The 19,100-nt window shown below is 49.2% G+C and overlaps 2 protein-coding genes across 2 annotated transcripts; one reads left to right on the forward strand and one right to left on the reverse strand.

Annotated features, from left to right (window-relative positions):
- Window positions 1-3,477: 3,477 nt before the first annotated feature.
- Window positions 3,478-7,753, forward strand: LOC125506996 (CBBY-like protein). The gene is made up of 11 exons (XM_048671702.2): window positions 3,478-3,806; window positions 4,550-4,599; window positions 4,894-4,957; window positions 5,183-5,231; window positions 5,421-5,489; window positions 6,019-6,080; window positions 6,493-6,573; window positions 6,743-6,897; window positions 6,991-7,072; window positions 7,154-7,297; window positions 7,372-7,753. The coding sequence occupies exons 1-11, from the start codon at window positions 3,571-3,573 to the stop codon at window positions 7,472-7,474; spliced, it is 1,095 nt and encodes a 364-aa protein (XP_048527659.2). The 5' UTR covers window positions 3,478-3,570; the 3' UTR covers window positions 7,475-7,753.
- An 8,062-nt stretch (window positions 7,754-15,815) lies between these two features.
- On the reverse strand, window positions 15,816-17,949 carry LOC147967523 (uncharacterized). The gene is made up of 3 exons (XM_087523170.1): window positions 17,791-17,949; window positions 16,719-17,701; window positions 15,816-16,557 (listed from the first exon to the last, which is right to left on the reverse strand). The coding sequence occupies exons 1-3, from the start codon at window positions 17,947-17,949 to the stop codon at window positions 15,816-15,818; spliced, it is 1,884 nt and encodes a 627-aa protein (XP_087379296.1).
- Between the last annotated feature and the right edge of the window lie 1,151 nt (window positions 17,950-19,100).

Below are 19,100 nucleotides of genomic sequence, written 5' to 3' on the forward strand. Positions count from 1 at the left end.
TAGGTTTTTGGCTCCTGTTCTGATCGTTTGGGGGTACGTGTGTATATATAGGAGGAAGAAGTACGCCGAAGGAGCAACGAGGGGCCCACGAGGCAGGGGGCGCGCCCTAGGGAGGGGGGCGCCCCCCACCCTCGTAACCGCCTCTTTTGTTCCTTGGAGAAGGGTCCAAGTCTCCTGGATCATGTTCGGTGAGAAAATCACGTTCCCGAAGATTTTATTCCGTTTGGACTCCGTTTGATATTCCGTTTATCCGAAACACTGAAATAGGCAAAAAAACAGCAATTCTGGGCTGGGCCTCCGGTTAATAGGTTAGTCCCAAAAATAATATAAAAGTGGAAAATAAAGCCCAATATAGTCCAAAACAGTAGATAATATAGCATGGAGCAATCAAAAATTATAGATACGTTGGAGACGTATCAGGCACGCCCTCCACCCTCGTGGGCAACCCGGGACTCTCCTGGTCCAACTCCGATACTCCGTGGGCTTCTTCTGGTCCAAAAATAAGTTCCGTGAAGTTTCAGGTCAATTGGACTCCGTTTGATTTTCCTTTTCTGCGATACTCTAAAATAAGGAAAAATAGAAACTGACACTGGGCTCTGGGTTAATAGGTTAGTCCCAAAAATAATATATAAAAGTGTATAATAAAGCCCATAAACATCCAAAACAGATAATATAATAGCATGAAACAATAAAAAATTATAGATACGTTGGAGACGTATCACCCGCCAGCCCGCGCTGAATCTGAGGCAACCACCAGCACGCCACCCTCGGATCTGGCCAGGCCCGGCCGCCACTCACCCGGAGGGGCAAGCCACACTAGCCCCGCGACCACGCGCGCTCCCTAGCCCTCCGCGATGAGCGACCCACACCTGGACCGCGGACCTCCACGCTCCTCGCCTGGCCGCCACCGCGACAGGTCACGCCCATCCCGGGCCGCGTCCACGCACGCCCTCGCCTGGCCGCCACCGGGCCAGGCCACGCAGCACGCCCGCTCGCCCCTGGACGCGCGCTCTCGTCAGTGACAGATCCGCTCGCCTGGCCGCCTCCACGGCAGGCCGCGCCACGCCCTCACCGGCGCCAGATCCTCCCTCTCCTGGCCGCCCCCACACCAGATTCACTCGACTGCACGCCGTTCTTGGCCACACGCGCCACCACGGAAGCCGGACGTCCCGCGCCGCCCGCGCCTCGTGGGGAGGGAAGGACCCTGCCGCCACCGACGCACGCATGGGCTTTGCCCGGCGCCGTCCCCTGGCGACGGCGAGGGAGGGGGAGGCGAAGGTGTGGGAGGCGGTGGCGATGGACTAGGGTTTCGCCCGGCCGCTCGCGGGAGCGGCGCAAGCGAGCGAGTGATCGTGATCGAGAACTTTGATTAAGCAACACCCCCTCCCCCCTACTCCCCCGTGTCGCCCCGCTCAGGCGACTCGAGCAGCAAAATGCCAGCACCAACGCCTCCCTTCTGATGAATGATATTTTTTGCGCTGATCACCCCATTGTTTAAAACGGATAATCTTGGGATTTTTGAGAAAATCACTCTGATATTACCACTAATGAGTAATGAATGTGAGAGATCGTGAAATTCTTTGTTTAATTTGTTTCCATGGGGAAGTAGCCTAAACATGGATGAAAATCATCACCTAGAAGGAAACAAGGCTTAAGAAAGAAGGAACAAAAGAAGGAATTGGAGGCGCAAGAAAGCAACCAGAGTGCAAGACAACATCTAGTACGTGCCAGCGGCTCCGTAAGGCCCAACCAAGCAACAAATATAAAGGAACGCCGACCAACTATGAGAAAGAAAATAAGGTGGCAACATCATCAATGGGAGAGGTGCTTTGTAATGTGTTCAATCCTGTGGTGCTCTATATCCCAGTGACAAAGTCTTATTGTTGCCATTAAGAGGAAAACAACGGGGTTTATTCATATTGGTTATATTTACTTTGCCTACATCATGTCATCTTGCTTAAGGCGTTACTCCGTTTTTATTAACTTAATACTTTAAATGCATGCTGGATAGCAGTCGATGGATGGAGTAACATTAGTAGATGCAGATAGGAGTCGGTCTACTTGTGTCGGACATGATTCCTATATACATAATCATTGCCTTGAATATCGTCATAACTATACGCTTTTCTATCAATTGCCCATCAGTAATTTGTTTACAAACCATATGATTGTTGTCGAGAGAAGCCTATACTGAAAACTATGGCCCCCGGGTCTACTTTTATCATATATAAAATTCAAAAATCCCTTACTGCATTTTATTTATCATTGTTTTATTTTGTATTTTATTTTATCTATCTATCACTATGAGTTTTGATCCTTACAAATAACTGCCGAGGGGATTGACAACCCCCTTTATCGCGTTGGGTGCAAGTATCTGCTTTATGTGTAGGTGCTGCTAACGAGGTTTCATCGTGGTTCTCCTATTATATTGATAACCTTGGTTCTTAACTGTGGGCAATACTTATCTCTAGTGTATTGCATCATCCTCTCTTCTTCGAGAAAATCCCAATGCAGCACTCATGCACCACGTCCCTCTTTCATCCTCACTCTCCTCTACTGCTGGGATTCGGTGACCCGTGCTATCTCCTTCCTCGTGCAGGCCTTCGTGTATACCGACCTCCCTTCCTCACGCAACATTCACCCCTCTCCCTCCCTCTGCAACGAACCGTTTCTAGAGAAACCTAGAAAATAATCACGGGGAGCTAGCACCAAGGTGAGCGTCGATTGAGGACAAATTTTGGCCTTCCCTAACCGCCGGTAGCCTCCCACACCTCCCTCCCGTACGCTGGAAGCCTCCCGCCTCTCCACCCCTTCCTTCCCGCCAATAGCCTCCCCGTCCCCTCATGCAAGTGCGTGCAAGCCTGCCCTCCTTATTTTTCCTCCTCCTCCATGCTCGTGCCTTCCCGCTGGATGTCGCTCCCCTGCATGGTGCCGCACCGATGTTGTTACTCTCCCACACGGTTGCCGGCGAGCCACCCAATTCTAATGGAGGCGGCGGTGGATCACGCGTTGTGAGGAAGCAGACGAGCTGGAGAAATGTGATACAAACAGAAGGGGACAAAAACCACCGTCTCACCTCTATCCTCACCTGTTGGCGCTTCCCTCCATTTGACACAATTTCATAGTCTGATCGACAGCTGGAGCGCTAGCATTTGGGATATGTTTTTCATGGATGATGATGTTTCTCTTTCTGCCAATACGAAGTTGCAGTGCCCCTTTTTTTCCTCGCAAAAATTTGCACCATATTAGCGTTTAGAACCCCCCAAAAAAGTAGCTCGAGTAATTGAAATTTGACCGCATTTGAAACAATTTAACCATATGAGATTGTCTTCAGTTAGCTGTGATGTAGGAAATCTAGAAACAAAAATAAAATTAGGTTATGCATTCAAATTTGTGCACATTTCAAACTATTTGACCATATCTCTAAGATAAGAAGAAGAAAAAAAGGAAATGGAATTCAGTTGGAGCATATGTTCCACTTGACGTTGGGTCCACAAGTCCAGTGGCCGACCGAACACATATCTCCACGTCTGGTAGCTCGCCTCGCCTCACCGCGCACCCTCCGCCGCCATGGCCGCCGCCGCCGCCGCCGCACGATGCCTCATGCTCCGGCCATCGCCCCCGACTGAGGCCACGAAGACCCCTTCCTCCGTCCACGCCTCCTCCAGCGCCACCCCGCTCCCTCTCCGCGCGGCCGCCTCCCCGAGTTCAGCCCGCCGTCTCCGGCCGATGCCGCTCCGGTGCTCCTCCCCGCCATCAGGAGGCTCCGCCGAGCCGGGGCTCGCCGTGCTCCTCGAAGTGGAAGGGTCAGGACCCCCAAAAATCCTGTATTTTTGCTGATTGGCTGTTGGATTCTAACACTACTTGGATCCCCCAAAAGTGTGACCTGCTCTGTTTCTGTATCACAGATTAGTAGTAGTTTGCTACATATTGATTCAGTTGCTGTAGCTGCAGATATTGCTGTTGCTCATCTAGTCATCTGGCTACAGGGATAGAGCAGGAGTTATGGGATAGAACTGCTCTGTAAATGCAGAAAAATGCAGGAATTATCCCGAGTCAAGACTAGTTTCTGGACACATGACTAGTTTCTGGTATTGCTGTAGCTGTAGAGATTGCTGTTACCCATCTAGTCAGCTGGCTGCAGGGATAGAGTAGGAATCACCGTATAGAGCTGCTCTGTAAGTGTTGAGAAATGCAGGAGTTACCAGTTCTCCTGAGGCTAGAAGTCGATGACATATCTTGTACCATGATTGCGCTATCACATCGATTTAATATGCACCATGTTTCATTCTTTGTGCAAATACTACTAAGAATTTCTCATTAGCTTTATTCTGCTGAGGAAATGTGTTGCCTGTAGGGTTCACCTATTCAAGGCAGCTAAACAGTTTGTGGTATTCCGGTACTAACTTTGGCTGTATTCCAGTACTGACTTTGGCTATTATCGTGCCATGTAGTAGTAACTTGTTTGTTGTTAAGTGACGTGTACTGATAACTCTGTATGTCCCTTTTGTGCTTTTTGATTGAATATTGTGTTTCTATCTTCTTCCAGAGTTCTTGCAGATGTCTACCGCTTCGGCTACCGCCAAGCTTTCAATGTAGGTGCGGACAATGTAAATATACATCTTTGCTTAACGCCCTTACCAAGTACTATTCAATTTGTTTGATACTTCATTTTCTTAGTCTATGACATGCCAACATTTAAGTGGAAAACATGAAATGAGTAGACAATGTGGCAGCACTAGTGTGCAGTATTTGCCTACTCAATAACTGTTCTCTGTAGAATCAAACCTGTATGACTAGGAGTTTAACACAATAGAGATCTTGCAAGTGTAAATTTGTGTCGTTCTTACTCGTCATCTTGTTTTAACGCTATCCAACATTTTCTTCCATCAGCATTTCAAAATCTTGGCTTGGATTGTGCGAATTGGACAGAGCCAATATATGCTGATTTAGTGAGGTGCGTATTGAATTCTTCAGCCACATAGACCTGAGTATCACAGGTTGACCATTGACATCACTAATTTTAATATTTCCCTCTTCTATTTCTTCCATCCTGTGGCTTCGAGTGATTATTATCTGCTCCTAGCTCCTTTATAAACATGTTTGGACTAGGCTGCACGTGAATTTGTTCCCATTTTATCCATATTTTTATTTATTTTCCTAAACCATCATAGTTTTCTAGGAAATCTAGTGGCGACGAGGAAAGGATGCTGGTGCTGTTCTTTGATAGGGTACCCTCTGTTTCTTCTCCCAACTTTCCTACTTGGTTAAATAGGACTACTTATTTATTTCTCCTGTACAACATAACTGCTCATATTTTAACATAGTGTTGTGGACCTGACTAATTACATTTTCTGATGGATGGAAACATTGGAAATAAATGCATACTCATCTCCACCCTTTCACCCAATTTGATGCAGATTGGCTGGCCTACATCTCTGCCAACTAGTGAGAAAGGGTCATTTACAAAACGTGTTCTTAGTGAGAAGGTAGATATATATTTTACCAACCATTCTTTAGCAGCTTTACTCTAATGCATGTACCTAAAATATTATCTAGAAATATCACCAGCCTGCTATTAAAATTTTGATCATAGGCACCTATCTTGATTCCAACTAAAATTTGCAAATGTGATTCACCTCATTTCACGTTTAGAACTAACTGTATTCAATCAATATCCTCATTCTCATGGGTATATCATCCTTTGTTCTGCTAAGGAAGGTGGGTAGCAAACTGATATTTACAAGTTACAACTGGGACTCCGGAAGGCACCGGATTTGAATAATACCCTTGAAACAGGGTTAAATTGCTTATTTCCTGTTCAATGCACTCAGTTTTATGTTTGCTTTGTAATTTACGGTTGATCTTGAATATATATGAGTTTAATTTTACACCCGAGTCCAAAATGACTAAGGGTTTCTGTCCTTACGTGATCTAATTTACAGTTTGATTTTGAACCAATTGACGAGTTTATTCTTCTCATAGACTAAAAGGCTAATAGGTTTATTCTTCTCATAGTTGAAAGCTTTGGAAAAGCTCTCTGCTTCTGATGACTTACCACTGCGTCCTGGAGTTGAGAAGTATGTTTACTGTTTCCTGCGTATCTATATTTGTTGCAAACCTTTCTAGAGAAAGAGTTCCAAGAGAGTTTGAGTTATGATTGATGAGCACTTTCAGGATATCACAAATTAACTGTAAGAAGCCATGAGCTATTCTTCCGCCCTGCGAAATTTCAACGAATTATAGGTCTTTGGATAAATAGATTGCCTCGTATGTGAGGAGTTTGCTGTTATATGCAATAAGGGATTGTAGTCATAACACATACTCAAAAATTTCTTCATGTTCTTACCCATTCAGCATGCTTTAGTGTCAATAAATAATCATTTTTTCGTTATTGTCTCTTTTATGTGCCCTGTGTTTGCTCTATGAACGACTCTTTCCTTGACATTATGTTACCTCATGTCTGATATTGTGTATGAAAATAATTTGAAGGTTCATCGATGATGCACTTAGTGAGGGTGTGCCTGTAGCCATATTGGCAACATATGGCAGAAATGGAGAGAAGATTTCAAGGTTTGGTTTAATGTTTAGTTGCTCCTATTTGTTATCTCCCTTTCTGGGGAGAATTTTTTTCCATGTCAACACTTGCATTTGTTTCAAAGTTTCAAAATAAGCCTGGCACCTGTGTTCATGGTAATGACATCGAGTAAACACTGTAATGTACATTTTTTCCCCACTGCAGATCAATAGTTGAGAAGTTAGGCCCTGAGAGAACGTCGAAAATAAACATTGTTGGAAAAGACGAGGTTGAAAGAAGTCTTTATGGGCAGCTTGTTCTTGGTGAAGGAGTTGCCTCCAGTTTGGATGAACAACTTACCAAGGAAGTACAAAAGGCCGGTGAGCATTACTAATTAGAGCAATTGCATTCTTGCTAATATTTAATATTCCTAGTGCCGTCTGAGCTTATTTCCATATGCTTGGTTGTGACAGCTTCTGCAGAGAAACAGAGGATAGCAGAAGAGGTTGCATCACTTCTAAAACTCAGCGTTGACATTAACACAGCATCTAAAAGGTTATTACTATCTGCGGATTAAGCATTATTTTCTTGCATTGGAGTAATATATCTGGAATTCACTGTTCAATCACGACTCAGTTCCGAGAAGATAATAGCCACGCTGCGAGCTGGGGCCGAATATGTGGGATGCAATGTGCAAAACTGCATCCTTGTAGCGGGTAGCCAACCCAGTGTCATCGCAGCTGAGCGCATTGGCATGCCGTGCATAGTTGTCCGAAGCAGGTGACTGATTTCATCTTCAGTAGTCAGTACTGAATTATGTTGCTTGTTATCTTACTTCTGTCTGCCCTTCCCAGCCTAACTGCTAGAGCAGAATTTCACTCCGCAAAGGCCGTCATGGATGGATTCGGTGATACGGACCTAACAGTATCAAAACTACTTAGCAAGAGGTGGTCCTAATACCTTTGTAAACTAGGCATTGGATGTGAGTTCCCTGCCGTCAGTTTGTAACCGACCGACTTGGTGATGATGGAAACGCGGCTTGATTTAAACCCGAGCTAGCAAAACGAGGCTTTATATAATGCCGAGCTTGCGGCAGAAAGTTACAATAAGCACCAGCTGCTTTGTTGTTTTTATGTTGTTATTGTACCCGTGAAGTATTGAACATTTGTACTGTTACTCGACCGAGTTTGTTCTGTGCCTTCATATATATACATCTGACTGAGTCCTTGCCATCTACCTTACTTATTGCATCACGATAGCTGAGGATCTGGATCTTCCCTGTATATTTATACGGAGTTCCTCCTCTGGCATTGTTGGTATGTCGTCAGCTTTAGCATTTCGTTGTATACTATATTGCCATTCGCCTTGGGCTGTTTCATTGCTTGTAGACATTGAAGGCATTGGGAAGTATACATCACCATCAAACCTTGTGAACACGAGACTGATATGGGGTTCAAGTATCATTTCTGTACAAGAAACGTTCTCTGCAGTGCCATGGACGCCATGCAGTAGGAGATGAGGCTCCCACAAACAAGGGCGGCGTTCTTTCTTTGAAGCTGAAACTTCATCATCCATTCTATACGGTTGTGATTCATATCCCCCTAGGACTTGTACATATTGAAGAAGAGTGTTGTTTATCCGTAATTGCATGGGTTAGCAGGTTGCATGCTAAATCATAACGTGCCTTTATCCAATAGGGGTATCCAAGTTATAAGAGTATGGAACCAAAAATTCATATTTAAGAAGAGTGTGCTGGCCTAATCAAAATGAACTTCTATCTATACTATCTTTTGTTTATGCTATGCGTGTGTCTGTCACATAAATTACCTTGATGCCTGCTAACAAAAGAGAATACACTTGAGCAGTGGAGCTAGTATCACTTGCCGCGGTTTTACTCCCCTCATACACCAATATATACATATTTTTCAGTGCTCCTTCTCATATATGGTATCATACATTCCACCAATATATACATATTTTTCAGTGCTCCTTCTCATATATGGTATCGATTTTCTTGACACATTTTCCTTTTCCTCAAACACACTCTCCAAGCCAAAAGACACCGAGCTACGCTTTTACATGGATTCCATGATACATATTCTTGTGGAAAATGGTATATCATCTACTCGTGGGCATGGGAGGCACTAGGAAATTGCAAGCAGCACGGTAAATGGAGAGAGATACATAATTGACATATAAGACATCGCAATGACAATCGTATCCCACGGGGTTCATTTCCGTGACTAGCCACAAAATGCATTACAATAGGAGCATGATTATCAACGTATATAAACTCGTCTGTAAATAAGATACTAGATACAAATAGGCTCTTATAAATAAAGCATCTACTACGTATACACCTAATAATCATTGATAGTATGAATCATACAATCAACTAATATATAGGAGTATTTGTTAGCACTCCTCCACATCTTTGATGTTGATGTTATCGACCCATGTGCCTTCCCTTCAGACACGTCCTCATAGACAAAACACACCAAATTTTACTTCAACAGAATTCTACTTATATACCAATGATACATATTTTCGTCCAAAACAACATATCGTTTAATCTTAGCGATGTGATTTAGCGGGAAATTTCTAGTGGCATGGTAAATGACCCGGGATAGGTAGTTCACAAACTTGACAACACAACGACGATGCAAGCGAGAGTATATTTTCTAAGTTAGACAGAATAGGCATTATAACATGTGCATCATTTACTGCATCTAAGCTAGTTTCAAATGAGACATCGGATAGCGAGTTGTTAGTTATGTGTTTGTAGCTGGTCGATTGACCAAAAATTGGAAGGAGTGGTCGTCCTCGGATGATCACGGATTCACGGTATCACACACCTTCCCACATCTCAAGATTTATGAAAAGAATAGGCTCATGGGTCAGACGACGCAGCTTTAATGTACGCAGCTAGCCCACATTGTCCCGTCACGTCGTTCCATGGTAACAGCGCCGACGTCCCGCTCCGTCCTGTACCTGCGGCCCAGGACATTACCCTGCCAAGAGCGTAGACTAAGGCCAACTCCACCGCGCGACTCCAAACAGATGTCAGTTTTGTCCGGACTCTGTCCGTTTGGGTAGGGATTTGGAGTCGTATTCGGGCGTGTGCTGAGATGCGGTGGCCGTGCGCCCAGCGCGCGGCCGCATCCATTTGCCCCATCCTGTCCGTGTCTATTTAAAAAACCAAAAGCAACGTTGCCCGTGCCTGCTTTCTTTGCATCTCGACGGACGACCGGCCGGCATGGTGCCCGTGAACGGTGCCCGTGCCTGCTTTCTTTGCATCTCGACGGCCGGCCGGCCGCCGCTGCTAGACCCAGGCGTGACGTTGAGGTCGATGACGGCCGCGGGGCGCGGTGTCGACGGCGCGAACAAGCCCACGTCCGGCGACCCCGAGAAACGGGTCTGACCGTCGTGCCTTGGCGGAGGAAAGCCGGGCGACATGGGTGCGGTGCGCGATGTCGGCGACTGGCAATGCGTAGGCCGGGTGACCGACGAGCCTGTGCTCGCCGGGCCGACGGCCGCTGCAGGGAACCCGGCCGGACGGCCCATGCCAAGCATGAGGATGACGTGCGCTTTGTTGACGAGGTCCTACTTCTCGTCGGCCGCGGCCTTGCGCCGCGCGGCCTCCAGCTCATCGCGCTGGGCGATGAACTTGGCCGCGACGGCATTGACCTTGACGACCGCTCTTCGTTCCCTCCTCTTCGCTGATTCCGCGTCCAACTTGGCGATCTCCTCCGGTGTGCACTCCGACCGCGGCTTCCTTGGCGCCTTCTTCTTCACCTTTGCGGGCGGGTCGACGGCCAGGCCGCCGGAAGTCGGCGGGGCGTCGGCCATGGACGGGGGAGAGGGGGGGCGGCGGGAGGACCATGGGAGGGTTTGGGGGAAATGGCGTCAAATGGGTGTGTGAGTGTGTGTGTGTGTGGGGGGGGGGGGGGTTGGTTTCTCCCATCGACAAGCGGGCCAGGGGAGGACAAGCGCGCGCGTCCCGCCCGTCGGCGCGCTGTCCGTTTCACTCCAAAAACCAGCGCAAAGTTGGGTCGGGATAGGTCGAAAGCGGACACAAAGCAGACAAAAGTCCGTTTGCGCCCGCGCGCTGGGCCGTCTCGTTTATCCCTTTTACCCCAAACGGATGAAGGTAGACAAAATAGGGTCGCGCGGTGGAGTTGGCCTAATTCAAAGCAACAGTGCGAAGGAGTCGCCGCTCTCTGGTTATCTGGTTCTGGATGGACGCTAGGAAAAAAACCTGGTTCTGCATTGCGACTCAAACAAACAGCTATCTCTCAAGGTGCCAAGAATATCAGGTTCTATCACACATTAGGTGCTCCAATGCTATCATTTTTCAAGAAACATATTTACATGTTTTAAAAAATTCTGAAAATAATTATGCCTGTTCACAAGACATGTGTCTACAATCTATAAAATGTTCTTTTTTAAATACACATTGAGAAACAAAAAAAAAGACAAATTCATCATGACACTATCACTAAACGACAAAAGGTATAATGTCACTGTTTACATTTAGATTTGCTTTTTTGTTTCTTCATGTGTATTTCGTATTTAACTTGAAATTCCTACATATTTTAAACATCCACAATTGTTTTTGATTTTTTTAAAGATATTTCTTTTTCGAAAAATGGTAGCATGAGAGAAACTAATGTTTGGTAGCACAAGATATAAGATTGTTCGGTCGGTGCTCGGTCTGAACGTGTACAGAGCATCGCAAGCCGTCATAACTTATGAATGTCAAGAGCTGATGTGCTCTTTTGGCAAGACAGCTATTTGTCATCGTGCTAGAGAGGCAATTTGTTTAGGACGCCGATAACTGTCACACGTGTGGGCGTTAAGAAATCTGCCCATACGTTTTGTGTGGTGCTTAAGAGGACCAGCTCACACGTCTGTGTGTGGGCAAAACAATTAGCGCACACACGCCTTTTTTTCCCTCCGGTTCCTTTTACACGCGTGCGTGGGTGAAATAGATAACGCCCACACGCCCGATACGTCAGGCCTCGTACCTCGTAGTCCCGCACGTCCCATGTGACACTTTACCGCGTGCCTCGCAGTTGCCATGGGCCGGACCCTCGTCTATGTTCGTTTAAGTGCAGTTGCCATGTCGCTGAACTACGGTTGCCATGTCGGACAACTACAGTTGCCATGTTTGCTCAACTGCAGTTGCCATCTCAGGTCAAAGTTCCAGATTGCCATTTTTTGGACAACTACAGTTGTTGCCACGTGTGGTCTGGTCTACTGCAGTTGCCATGATTTCAAAACTTTAGGAGTTGCCACCTACTAACACTAGTCAGTTGCCATGTAGCGCTACAAAAAAAAGGCATGTTAAAAAACATGTTTGGGTGAAAAAGAGAGTTGCCATGTGCTCATAAGCACGCTAGGGCAGTTGCCATTTAAAAAGAAAGAGTTGCCATCTGCTTACGTGCACGCTAGGGTAGTTTGCCATGTACCATGCAAAACATATGGCAACTGACATGTTCGGGTAAAAAAAAAGAGAGAGTTGCCATCTTCTTGCAATCATATTACGGCAGTTGCCATGTACACTGCAAAACGCATGGCAACTGGTAGCTTGGGTGTGGGAGAGGAGGCGGGTGTGTGGGCGAGATCGCAAATGCCCACACACCAGCCCTTGTGCGTGACTGAAAAACTGGTGTGTGGGCGAACTGCTAAACGTCCACACACCGACCCCTCCGTGTGGTAAAACGGATGTGTGGGCGACCTCTTTCACACACCACACACGCGAGTTGTCCTACGTGACATACAAAATCAGCTAATTCGTGCCAGGATTCATGCAGAAGTTATTGACGGTGATGGAGGCGTTAGCCAACTCGTCCACACGCCTCCATCATCGTCCAGTAACTACATGCATAACTAACCCACCTAGAGCATTTATTTCAGAATTTCCGGCAATGCGCATTCAGTGGAAGGAGACGTTCCTGTCGACGACGAGGTGCCTACGATGACTTCGTAAATTTTAAGATGATATGCCGGCTTAGTCTTTCAAAAGTGTTCATAAGGATAGAGTGTGCGTGTGTGTATTCATAGGGATGAGTGAATGCGCGTGTATATGAGCGCTTGTGTCTGTATTGATATTAAAAAAAAAAAGAGCAGCTGGATCTGATCATGCCATCCCACGATACGAGTCTCGCGGGTGATCAAAATAACCAGCAGGAAAATATGCCTGGAGGTGAACTCGCACGTCTCAGACTACATGCAAACAGACCTCAAAGATAAACATGCATGACTCTACTGGAGGCAATATGTTTATACATGTAGTTTAAATGTATTTATATCCGAATTGTCATAGGAGCGCATGAACTCGTCCACTCACGGAATCATTAGGCACATGTTTTCCTCAGGATATGCCGCACGGCAGTTACTTCTTACACACATATAAAAATATTTTTTCAAATACACATGAACTTTTTTATATCCCCTTTTAACGTACGTCCACTATTTATATTTGTTAGCACATGCATTTTACCTAAAAGAATAGAAATAAAAAATGATGTAAACAAAACTGGGAAAATAATAATAATAATAGAACGTTCCCTCCACTAGTTTTTTTGCAAAGTGTGTTTCTAACTTTTTTAGTTTTCCCTTTCAAAAAGTATTTTTTTGATTTTAGAGGAAGTGCGTTCGCTCCAAAATAACCTGTTTTACACACGAGTGGTTTTGCATCCCAACTAAAAAAAAGAGTGCTTCATCCTGTAGCTGTAGCGACGGAACATCGTTAGCTCTCCGTTACTGCACCCACCCACGTCTAGTGGCGGAGCCAGAACTTTTGTGAAGCCTAGGCAAGTTTGAGCCTAAGTGTCTAATTTGGAAATCATGTGCATCAGGAGCAGGACGGCTGATGGCTCCTACTCAGCCAAGTCTGCATACCAAATGTTTTTCCAAGAACTAGTCAGATCAAATTACAAGCAGCTTATCTGAGACTCCAGTACACCAGCAAAGTGTAAATTTCATGCTTGGTTAGCCATCCAAGGAAGATGCAACACAGCTGATGGAAGATGCAACACGGCTGATATACTTCTGAAGAAAGGTTGGCCTCACACACCCATATGCAAGTTGTGCAACACCCAGCAAGAAACAACCCTGCACTTGTTTGCCCAAAGCAGTTATACTCGAATGATCTGGAAGGACATAATTTAGCGTTTCAGTGTACCCATGGACGCGCCGATCAGCATTGAACCAAACCTCGAAGACTGGTGGTTCAGATCAATCCAGAATAGGGCACCGGCCATAACCACAAAGATCTACACCTTATTCATTTGTGCCTGGTGAAAGATTTGGAAGGAACTGAACAATGGCATTTTCAAAAACAAGGCTTGCAACACTTCGGTGCTACTTATGAAAATTTGTAACGAGCTCAACTCTTGGAGAATTGCTCGTCCTTGCGCCCACGTTGGCGGGCGGCTATCTTCTCCAGGGCTCGGTGCTGCCGGACTATCTCGTCGCGGAGGTAGTCGTCCCACGCCCACTTTAGGGCCTCCTCGTCAGAGAAGCCGCGCCGGACTATGGCCTCGTACTCCGCGGGGAGGCCGGGCTCCACCTTCGGCCTGACGAGCCGTGCATAGGTGGGGGAGGGCTCGGCGATGCGGACGCCGGAGCTGCGGGTGCGTTGGCTGGCCGGCGCGTCCTGGGGCTCCGGCTTGACGGGGAGGAGGGTGGGAGAGCCAGACGAGCGGCCGGATGAGGAGGAGGACGCCGGGTCCATGCGTCTCGACGTCCATGAGCTCCCACGCCGGCGGGAGAAGGAGGGGGGAGCGGGGTACTCCAGTCTGGGCGTGTTGCCGCCCTCGATGTACTCGAGGACGGCCTCCAGCGTGCGGCCGGGCTCGCCCCACCATTGGCGGCGGCCGTCGGAGTTGAGCCTTCCGGAGGGCACGACGCTGTTGGTGGCCTCGAGCTGCTCGGTGTGGCGGCGACGGAAGTATTGCTCCCACAGCGGGCTGTCGGGGATGTACCTTGGCCCTTCCCTCGCCGCCTGCGGCAGAGAGGCACGGATACGGGTGATCTCGTAACGACACGCCGCCACGGTGGGCGGCGGTGGCACCGGGACCCCGCCAGCGCTGATCCTCCATGCCCCGGGCACCCGCATGTCCGGCGGGACTGGATACTCGGCCTCATAGAGAAGCCGAGTTTCGTCCTCGTGAAGGTGGCGGCGGCCGAAGCCGTTCGCCGCCGCACCATCGCCTGGAAAGCGCTCGGCCATTGGGTGAACTGGAAACGATGAGAAAAGAGGGAGAAACAGAGGCTTCGACGGTGGAGAGCGAGGTGTCTGCGTGGCTCACCGGCGCGGGAGGGGGAGGCTTATATAGGCTGCACTCGCGTGGCCGCCGTGCGTACGCGTGGCGGGCGAGTGACGTGCGTCGCCCCGTCTTCACTGCGCCGCCCGTGAGGCATCAATGGAGGAGGCTGACCGGCGCGGCAGCGCGTGACATCTTTGACATTGATTCCGCCGCGGGAACTGAGGCGATGAGGACGACGAAGCGACGAGAAGAGCCGAGTCGCTGCCAAGAAGGACCCGCCGATTTTCGCGCGAAAAACGATTCGACCGGTGCCCCCAAGCGCGCCGGGTTCGGCCCGGGTCCGCCGGCGCCAATTTCGGCCCGAGCCGGCAAAAAAAGGGCCTTTGAGGACGCGACTGGGCCGATTTTTCAACGCCGGCGGCCGAAAATTCGTCTGGAGGGCTTTGTTGGAGGTGCGGCTCGAGATGCTCTTAGAAGAAGGAATAGCAGCCCATGCCGAATGCTTGGTAGGCCTAGTTAATTAGCCCATCACTTGAATATTAGCCAAACGCTGGGTAGAAGCCCATTGTTTATGACGTATATACGTACACCCCATTGTTTATGACGTATACACGACACTGCTGCCCGGGTAAACCTCGATGCATAGCAGATTTTGCCCCATTGTCTGTCACGACTCACGTGTGTATGCTGTCCCGTGGCCAGCGAGCCCGGGCAAGTGCCCGGGGTGGCCGGGCGCTGGCTCCTGCCTTTTCCCTACGCAAACTCACCCGTGTTTCCGCAACCACTGAATGCCAGCTCCAACATCATGCTGTTTCATTGGTCCACCTAGCAGGGGCAATCAAGCTCGTCCGCTCTATCGCCATTCTTTTTTTTTTGAACGAGCCAGCAAGGCTGGGGTTTCATTGATTAAGCAGGGAGCAGGTGACAAAGTGGCAAAGGCGAAGATCCATGGATCAAGGAGATAAACAAAAGAAGTAGAAAATGCCTAGGTGCCTGAAGCACCCCGACGAACGGCTACTATCTCATGGAGGATCCCCGAAGGGGCTCAGAATGCATTTGTAGCCTCCCTGTTGCCAAAGCGAGAGCTCTCTCCTGATGTCTGCGATCACCGCAAGCACCGAGGCCTCCTGATTTCTGAAGACTCGACTGTTACGTTCCTGCCAGATTTTCCATAACACCAGCATGATCAAAGACTTGATCCCCTTCGCGTGTGCTGGCCCCGAAGCAGAAACCATGGCTTCGGCCTTTTCCAGAGAGCTGCAATCAGTTGGCAGACACGCCATGCTGAGACCCTGGCAGTGCTGCCAAGATGACAAGCTAGACCAAACTGTCGTTGTGAACGGGCAGCTCCAGGACAGATGCGCCGAGGTTTCCAGGTTTCTGAGACATAGCTGGCAAAAGTAGGAATTCAGCCAGCCCCTGCGCTGGAGACGGTCATTGCACCATAATCGGTTGAGGTGGAGGAGCCACCCAAACATTTTGAGCTTGGCCGGAGCCCAGACTTTCCAGATCATGGCCTGGAACCTGGTCGTCATGGAGCCCAGAAACTGGAGGGCGTAGGCCGAGCGCGAGCAGTACTGACCTGATCCCTCCGAGTTCCAGCGGATCTTGTCCTGATCATCATTCTGAAAGTTGAGCTGTCGGCGCTGAATTTGGTGGTGCAATTCTAGGACCTCGCTGGCAAGTTCAAAGTTGTTGCCATGTGCAAGGTCCAGGACCCAGCGGTCGCCGGCGATGGCTTGTGCCACCGTTCTGCCCTTACGCCTGGAGTGCTTGAACAGAGACAGGAAGCAGAGCTTCAGCGGCACCGGCCCGAGCCAAGAGCAGCTCCAGAAGCTTGCTTTTTTGCCGTTGCCGATTGTGACAGTCGTTGCCGCGTTGAAGAGGGCGTGGTCTGCGTCATCGCACGGCGGCTCCGTTCCAACCCAAGGGCGAGAGGGATTTTTCCAGCTGTGCCAGAGCCATCTAAGCCGGAGAGCGCGACTGAATTTGGGAAGGTCCAGCACGCCGAGACCGCCATGCTCGTCGGGGAGCAAACCCGTTCCCAGTTTACCTTGCAGCTGCCACCGGAGAGCTCTTGATCCTTCCCCCAGAGAAATCGTCGCCTATGCTTGTCAATTTCCTTCAGAAGCTTCTTGGGTACCCGCAGTGCTGTCAGGGCAAAGGTAGGCAGAGCCGAGAGGACGCAGCGGATAAGGACCCGTCTGCCAGCCATGGACAGCATGCGTCCCTTCCAGCCTGCAAGCCGTGCCTTGATGCGGTCAAGGATGAACTGCAAGTGCACTAGACGTAGCCGTCCCGTGGTGATCGGTAGACCTAGATATCTAATAGGGAAGTGAGCGATCGGGCCACCAAACGCTTGAAGGACTAGCCCTAAGTCGATGTCGTTGCAGTGGATCGGCGTGGCCGTGGACTTGGCCAGATTGATCCGGAGGCCCGTGGCGTCGCCGAAGCTCTGGAGGAGATGCATCAAGTAATCTATCTCTTCCTTGTCAGGGTTGGCGAAAATTATGGCATCGTTGGCGTATAAGCTCACTCTGAGCTTGACCTCACGGCCAGGCACCGGCATGATCTTGAGGGCCTCCTCGGTAGCCTGAAGTAGGCGGTGGATGAGATCGATCGCGAGGATGAAGAGGAGAGGAGACAGAGGGTCGCCTTGCCTTAGTCCTCGCCGATGCAGGATTAGCGCGCTAGGTGATCCGTTGAGGAGGAAAGCCGAGGATGATGTAGCCAGGAGGAGCGTGACCCAGTCCCGCCAGCGTGCACTAAAACCTAGCCTCTCAAGCAGTTCCAGGAGATATTCCCATGAGACGTTGTCAAAAGCTCTTGAGATGTCAAGCTTAAGAAGAACGACCGGTGTTTTTCTGCGGTGCAGGCTCTCTTGACGCAATTCTGGACGTAGACGAAGCTGTCGTGTAAACATCTGGTCTTCAGAAAAGCCGTCTAAGCGGGCGAGATAACTGACTGCACCACCGAAGCGAGCTTGATTGACAGCACCTTGGAGAAAAGCTTTGCAATTGAATGTATCAGGATGATCGGTCTGTAATCAGCAATGGACTCCGCGCCATCCTTCTTGGGGATGAGAGCGACGATCGCTGAGTTAAGAGCTCCAAAATTTTGTCTAGCCAGGTGATAGAACTGTTGGAACGCCCGCATGATGTCCGTCTTTATAATGCTCCAGCAACTCCGAAAAAAGGCCCCGCAAAACCCGTCAGGCCCTGGCGATTTCTCCGCTGGAGAATCCTTTATTGCCGCCCACACTTCTTCCTCAGAGAAAGGGTTGTCCAGGCCGTTTGCCTGCACTGAAGGCATTCGCAGCTCATTCCAGTTGACCGACGTGGATCAGTGCTGGGTGGTTCCCAGGATGCTGTTGAAGTGATCATGTATTGCCTGTTCCTTCTCAGCGTGTGTAGTCACTACGGTGTCGCCCACTTTCAGAGCACCGATGAAGTTCTTGCGCCTTCTTGAGCTGATCTTGGCCATGAAAAATTTGGTTGGGGCATCACCCGCACGCAGCCAGGTTAGGCGGGAAGTTTTCCTTTTTCTATAGCGCTCGATCGCCGCTAGACCCAGTAATTTGCTCTTCAGGCCCTTTCTAAGCTCAGCTTCTGCCATCGAGAGGCGCCATCTTTCCTGAGCAATGTCGAGGCGGAGAATGACCTCACGGGCAATATGGAATTGAAGCTTGGTGTCACCGATCAGATTCTTGCTCCAAATGCGAAGATCTTTGGCCGTTCTGCTCATCTTGATGCGTAGCCGGGCGAAAGCACAGGTGGTGGCCAGCGGGCGCGACCAGGCAGCCGCGACTGTGTCTAGGAAGCGCGGGAGTCGTGGCCAGAAGGATTCGAATTTGAATCCCCCTCGTCGACGGGGCGCCGACGCGTCTGCCCGCAGAAGCGGGCAGTGATCAGAAATTGCAGTTGAAACCGCCATCAGAAGCGCGCGCGGAAAAAGAGCTTCCCAGGGCGAGGAGTAGAAGAATTTATCGATGCTAGCTAAAGTGGGGTTGTCCCTCTCATTGCTCCAAGTAAACCGGCGGTTGCTACATTTGATCTGGTGCAGGCCAGCACCGTCGATCGCCGCTCTAAACCGGCCCATAGCCTTCTATTAAGATTTTGATTGTTTTTGTCTCGCGCCTCGTAGATTAGGTTGAAGTCTCCGTTGATGAGCCAAGGCTCAGAGGGGGGAGGTGCCGTTCTGGCTAGCTCGGCGAGGAAGGCGTCTTTGCTCACGTCTTCGGTCGGTCCGTAGACCGTGGTGAGCCAAAAGGAAGTGGTGGAGTCGACGAGCGTGACCTTGGCCGTGAG

Source organism: Triticum urartu, chromosome 5A (assembly GCF_056163025.1).
Source record: "Triticum urartu cultivar PI428250 chromosome 5A, HENAU_Tu73, whole genome shotgun sequence".
In the NCBI taxonomy this organism is placed as follows: domain Eukaryota; kingdom Viridiplantae; phylum Streptophyta; class Magnoliopsida; order Poales; family Poaceae; genus Triticum; species Triticum urartu.